This window comes from Chenopodium quinoa, unplaced genomic scaffold, assembly GCF_001683475.1.
Source record: "Chenopodium quinoa cultivar QQ74 unplaced genomic scaffold, ASM168347v1, whole genome shotgun sequence".
In the NCBI taxonomy this organism is placed as follows: domain Eukaryota; kingdom Viridiplantae; phylum Streptophyta; class Magnoliopsida; order Caryophyllales; family Amaranthaceae; genus Chenopodium; species Chenopodium quinoa.
The window spans coordinates 7969099-7975666 of NW_018742418.1; the positions used below are offsets into that span (position 1 = coordinate 7969099).

Below are 6568 nucleotides of genomic sequence, written 5' to 3' on the forward strand. Positions count from 1 at the left end.
AAGTTTCAATTCCTATTAATTGTTGAACTCAATATGACCAATGTTCTAATGGATTTGTTTGATTTGTGAAAATACACTCTTCTTTGGTAGCCTAGGCTCGATTGTTTTCATATATCTAGAATTATAATATTGATATCTACATACTACTTGTATTTTTTAGATCAAGTTCAAACCAAATTCCAACCCATAAACTCTATTGCACTTTGTAATTTATTACAGATAAAAATTTAAAAAACTGAAATTATTTAAAGCTTATAAGTGAAGATTCCATAGTAGTCATCATTATATTAAATTTTTATTAGCTGATTTTTTATTTATTTTTCATGTCAAAATTAATTATAAAATATTTTTCTTATTTTTAAAATATATTTGTTATTTTTTTTTATATATTCATAATTTATTTATGAATTATTTTTTAATTTCAGTAATAAAAAAAAATTGAATTAGTAAATTAATGAGGAAAATTATTAAAATATTCAAAAACTATTTCAAAGTTAGTAAATAAAATTTAAAAATTAGGTAACTATTTTTGACATTAAATTATAGATCAAAATCAGCCTATAAAAAAATTAGTATAATGGTAGTCATTTTAAGGATGCATGAATTATCAGCTTATAAGGATATGCATTGGTACATTAATAAAGAATATATGAAAGCTATTTTGTATCATAAGTTAGGATATATTTTTATGTAAATGTTTTTTTGTCATATTAGGTTTCCTAAGCTAACATAGTTAGGACTAATAATGTTATGGCCGCTATAGTCGACGCGCAGCCTCCGCCGATGCCGGTCCTCCTCCGAAACAACCCCTTCATCTTAATCTCTCTTTAGTTTTAAAGGGATGATTACCAAAGGGTTTGAAATTTAACGAGATTTTCAGATCTTATTTTTTATATCATGCTTGTCAGCTTTGATATAATGGGTTTTTCTTTTGATTTCGTTTTCTATACTTCAATCCACTTCAATTTGTGGTTGGTTGAAAATCTAGGGTTCAAGTCAGTGGAATTGAAAAGCCTTGGTTTCACCGATTTCGCCGCCTTCGTCGCCTTCACCGCCACCGTCACCACCGCCACCTGTTCCGTCACCACTGCCCCCTCCACCGCCACCGCCTTCGCGTCTCGGCCTCCGTTTGATTGTCGGCAAACCTTCTGGGTTATATTATTTTTGGGTCTTTGTTTCTTTTTTTTTGAATATTTTTTTTTTAGTTTATCTTCCTATGGAAGCTTATTGTATAGCTTCCTTGAGAAGCTTTGATTTGTAATTATTATCTAATTTTTTTTTTAGTTGTACTGTTTTAACCTTATCTATTAGTCTGATCCTGTGACAGGTGGACTTTAGATTCTAATGATCCTTTTCTATTATAGGGGGGTTATTAAACCGTGTATTTTACCTTTAAAAAAATTGTAATATTGATCAATGCATCTCACTCCTAGGGCTGTTTAGAGTGCGGTCTAGACCACACCAAACCGCAATTTTGCGGTTTGGTGCAGTTTGCGGTTTGAAAATTGCGGTGCGGTTTATGAAGTTGACCAAACTGCTGTAAAACAGCTTGGTGTGGTTTCCAAAAAAAAGTTAGACCAAACCGCAGTTTGATGCGGTTTATGGTTAATACCATCAAACCGCAAACCATTAAACCATTTTTATACTATTTCTATTAAAAAATATATATAAAATAACTTAAAATATGAGCTAATCTTTTACTATTAGCTAATTAAGGTTTTTAAAAAGTTTAAATATTTGAATTATATGTTAATAATCCCAAAATAAAATAAAAGTTTTTTCTTAAAAAAAAATTATTTATAATTTAAAAAAAAATATGGCTAAACCGCAAATCATACAGCACCAAACTGCATTTTGCGGTGCAATTTGGTGCGGTTTAATTATTGTTTTGTTTTTAATACAATCCACCCCTAATCTAATTATTGTTTTTGGGTTTTGTGATGATTTTATGATGTTTAATAATAAGTATTTTGTATATTAATTTTCAGATTTAATTTTTAAATTAAAAAGCCCCAAATTGAAATTGATATCTATTGATGGAATTTGATTGTGGCTATTGAAATTAATGTTTTAAAACTAAATTACATCAATTTTATAAGTCTTAATAATGCTGAAATTTTTATATATAACCTATAATCAAGTTTCTTGAAAGGATTTTTAATTACCCATTAATTGGGAATAAAAGTAAGGGTTTTAAATAAAATTTCAGATTACTTTAGAGGGTTTATCAGTGATTTAAAGAGAGAATATATTGCTGGAAATTTGTGTGGAAGAGGTATTAATACTTCTTTATAATTTTGGTTTGTAGGAGACTTTCAAGTGAGTGATTTTATTTAGTCGTGGCGATTTTGAGATCATATTCAAGGTACGTTCGCGTACTAAGTAATTATTTGAATATGTAGAAGCATGCTAGGCTTTGTGTAATTAATTTCAAGTAGTATCATGATAGGTGTTGGTTGGAATTGTTGATTTGGATTGATGTTGGTGATTGATTTGTGATGTATGAATTATTATGGTGAATTGGTGATTGGAATTAATTATATTGGCATGTTGGATATGAACCACACTTTTATTATTGGCATGATAGAGAGTATGTTTAATAAAACTAAGTGTTTAATTTGGTTTGGAATATTGAAAAGGAATTTTATTATGGTTCATATAGTTTTTATTGATACTTTAAGCATGAGAATTGAGCTATTTAAGTGTCTTAGTACACAGGAATAAATTATATTGCGGTGCTTATATGCACTTAAGGTGTTTCTAACACCGAGGGATAGGATTTGCGGCGCATTATGCGTTTAAGGTGTCTTTGACACTGAGGTAGATTAAAAAGGGTTCAACTATTAAATTTATGTGGTCACTAATTATTCAAGAATTAAATTGGTATGTTTGATTGCTTGAATGAATGATAATGTTTGATTGTGTTATGGTTTGAGAGTCATCACCGAGTCTAATAATATGTAAATAACGTAAAGTGAAAGAGATTACACACCAAAACTCTTGGAACAAATATACCTTAGCTTGAGTATGAACATATGGGGGGAGTTATGCGACTTTATATTTGACCATAACTTCTACTGGGAGTACAGGGCGCTGTATTTTCCTTTTTATTATTATTGTGCGCAGGACGTCCAGTCACACTACGTGACATTTTCCTACCCGGTTAGTTCCCTGTGTAGTTTAGCTCAATTTATTTGAGGCAGAGATTTGGTTGAAAACCCGTTCGATGTGTAATCAAAATTAAGTGAACATTGGTGTTGGTCTAGTTAGGTGTTGAATGTTTTGTATGCTTGTAAACAGGGGCAACGAGGTAAGTTGTGTGATGATAGGTTGGAAGCTAAGCATGTTAGTGTGTTTATTATGCTTATGTACTCAGTTTTGCTGATTGTGTGTTTGTATGTTTGTTTGACCTTGTCTTTACCTTAACCCTACGACGACCCATTTCTAATGGCGAGTAGTGGGGACAAGTAGAGAGAAGCTTTTCAGGTGATGAAGCATATTCATGAAGGGCATGAGTGAAGTGCAAATCATACTTAGTTCTCATAGGAATATGATGTGTTTTATTTGCTTTGAATATTATTTATTTTATTATGATCATGAGACTAACGCAAAGGTTTTAAATTTTGATTGGGTTTTAAGGGCTTACAATGGTTCCAAGTTGTAGGTTGACTTTGTTTGACTTAGTTTGACATTTACTTTCGTTTGGTTTGACTTTTTAAGTTGACTTGTTTTTAAATGGTTTTAAAAGTGGTCTTCTGCAGTGTGTGAGTCTTTGATATTTGCCTTAGTCGTTTTCACGGTGGCGGTAATGTCTTAGATTTTCCTATTTCGTTATTTAAAAGGGCAAAATAGGTATTTTAACGAAAAGGAATTTCTAGGGTGTTACATGATCGATGCATTATATACCAATTGGAGGAGTTTCACATATTCTAACATACATTAAATCTTGTAATTAATTAGGCCTGGAACACAATTTTAATTAACGACAATTCAAAGTTAGTAGCCCTTAATTTTAAATTAGTAGTTCCTCTCAGTCTAAACTTAACATCCCTCTCATACTTCCAATTTCACACCATTTTTTCTTCTTACATGTGTCCTAAAATTAACGGCATCTTTTTGATCTCGAATAGCAGTGGGAGTATCAACTTTAGGTTATTGTAATAAGAAACTCAACTCTTTTATTTTGTTTGATAAGCTGGTTTATTTTGCTTTATTTTTATCATTTCATTTTGATCATTATATTTATTCGATAAAACTATAAATGGAGTATGATGAATTCAAACCCATAATAAACCCATTCCAAATTGATAACAAATTTTCAGGTTGGAGCAAGCTTAGGTCCAAATCATTTCTACAATATATTGTATGGATCGGAGTATAATTTAAATATTATATAGGACATATAAATTAGAAAATAGCATAAACCATCGCCTTAAATTACTGCCATATTTTTTAAAACTTTATTAAAAGACATAATATGACAAATAGAAAAAAAGAAAAGTTGTCACTAATAATACATACTTGTATTTCATTTCTTCATCAAAAGAGGAGAAATTTATTCATGCATGGACTATAGCCACACGTAGAACACATTAACACATGCAAGTACTAAAGTTACAAGCTTAAACATAGGAAGCAATATTTGGAGAATATTTCTCAAATGTAACAGGAAAAGGACTATCCTCGATGACTCCCAACATTCCATCATCAAGAATACTAACGTCCTTACACTTGATTTCGGACTCACTTGTGTGACAAAACTTAATGTTGTACACATTCTTACCAGTTTTAGCTTCTACAATATTATAATAATAAGTAGGCTTGAATGGCCCGGAAGCACCGACAAGCACGTACGATTTGTTGTTGGCATCACTTGGGGCCACCCACCAGTGCGGCGATTTATAGCAGGTGGTGACCTTATCGAAGGAGAAATCGATGGGAAATCCAGACGAAAGGTATGGTATTCTGTAAACTGTCGAGATCTTCACAGGCAAGCCGCGGCTATTGGACGAATCTTGGGTTATAAAAAGAGGGCAGAGTGAAGAGTCCTTAGCTGGTGTCAATGTTAGCCCACCTTTGCTTGATGAGTGTGGAAGGATGTAGTAATACCCTCCGTTTCGTAGTATGTCGCCGTCTCCATCTACGATTGCGACACTAGGAGAAGGAGAGAGCACAAGGAGAAGGAGAGTAATTGCAGCAGTAGGGAGGAAGGAAGCCATTTCTAGGATTAGGTTATTTTTTTGAGTTTTGAGGGATGATGGAGAATTGGAAACGGTAGGGATGGTACTTATAGAAATATTATAAGGATGGTATGTGACAAAATTTGTGACCGATATAGGGAGTTTTTGGGAAGTTAAAAAGGTACGGCATAGTTGTGTATTCTAATAATGTTCAATTGTTACATGTAGGGATGATAGTTTGATCCAGCTCCGACCTGGTCCGATCCGATTTAAAGAAAAAAAATTTGATTCGAATCCGAAAATAAATAACTCGAATCCGACTCCATTAAAAAAATTCGAATTCGAGTCGGAGGTGGGTTCTGAAAAAAATCCGACTTATCCGACCCGACTCCGACTCCGTAAAATCCAACCCGACATCAGACTCCGAATCCGACCTCGACTTCTATTATGTAATTTTTTGTAATGTTCTACCATTTGTTTTGTAATATCCGACCCTATGCTTTTTTTTACTACTATTTTCAATGTAATTTTGTGAGTATCTTTTGAAAAATAGAAAAGATATTATAGTTATGATTAAAATTGCATTGGAATCTCCCAAGAGGCCAAGATTCCAAATGGGACTAAAATAAGAAATCGAAAGGAGAACACACCTTGAAAATACGGTTTATGCTATTGAAAAATGAATACAAATAAAATTTATATAACATAATAGTAATAATAATAATCCATATAATTTATTTATTTTTGAAAATTCACCTTTTCTCAGTGGCTTTTAACCAAAAAAAAAAAAAAACACAAAAGTGTTGCACCATATAAGCTACAAATAAGCATTAATACGTCATGTACGATGCTATATAAGTGAAATTCGGATAAATTGAATCTATTGGGCTAAATCAAAAGAAAGTCAAATGGAATCAAACAAAATTTGGATCGAATAAGTCAATTGAAGTCAAATAAAGCTAATTAAACCAAATGAAACTCAAACGTGGTCAAACAAAGCTTATTGAATCAAATGAAAGTCAAATGTGGTGAAATAAAACTAATTAAATCAAAAGAAACTCAACTGAACTCAAATAAAACTAATTGAATCAATTAAAAATCAAATGAAGGAAAAAAAAAAAACTAATTGAATCAAATGAAACTCAAATGCATTTAACAAAACTAATTGAATCAAATGAAAGTCAATTGAAGTCAAACAATTAAGTCAATTGAAGTAAAAAAAAATTAATTGAAGCAAAAGAAACTTAAGTGTAGTCAAACAAAGCTAATTGATAATCAAATGAAACACACATGCTGTTGAAAAAGCAAATTGAATCAAATGAAACTCAAATGCATTTTGCAAAGCTAATTGAATCAAATGAAACTCAAATGTAGTCAAATGAATTTAA

General features: G+C 31.5%; 1 protein-coding gene across 1 annotated transcript; it reads right to left on the reverse strand.

Moving 5' to 3' along the window:
• Positions 1 to 4622: 4622 nt before the first annotated feature.
• On the reverse strand, positions 4623 to 5219 carry LOC110714369 (trypsin inhibitor BvTI-like). The gene has a single exon (XM_021892880.1). It carries the CDS (start codon positions 5217 to 5219, stop codon positions 4623 to 4625), a length of 597 nt encoding a protein of 198 aa, XP_021748572.1.
• Positions 5220 to 6568: the final 1349 nt, after the last annotated feature.

Excerpts from the sequence above, each read along its gene's own strand:
- LOC110714369 (XM_021892880.1), bottom strand. The coding sequence starts at position 5,219 with ATGGCTTCCTTCCTCCCTACTGCTGCAATTACTCTCCTTCTCCTTGTG.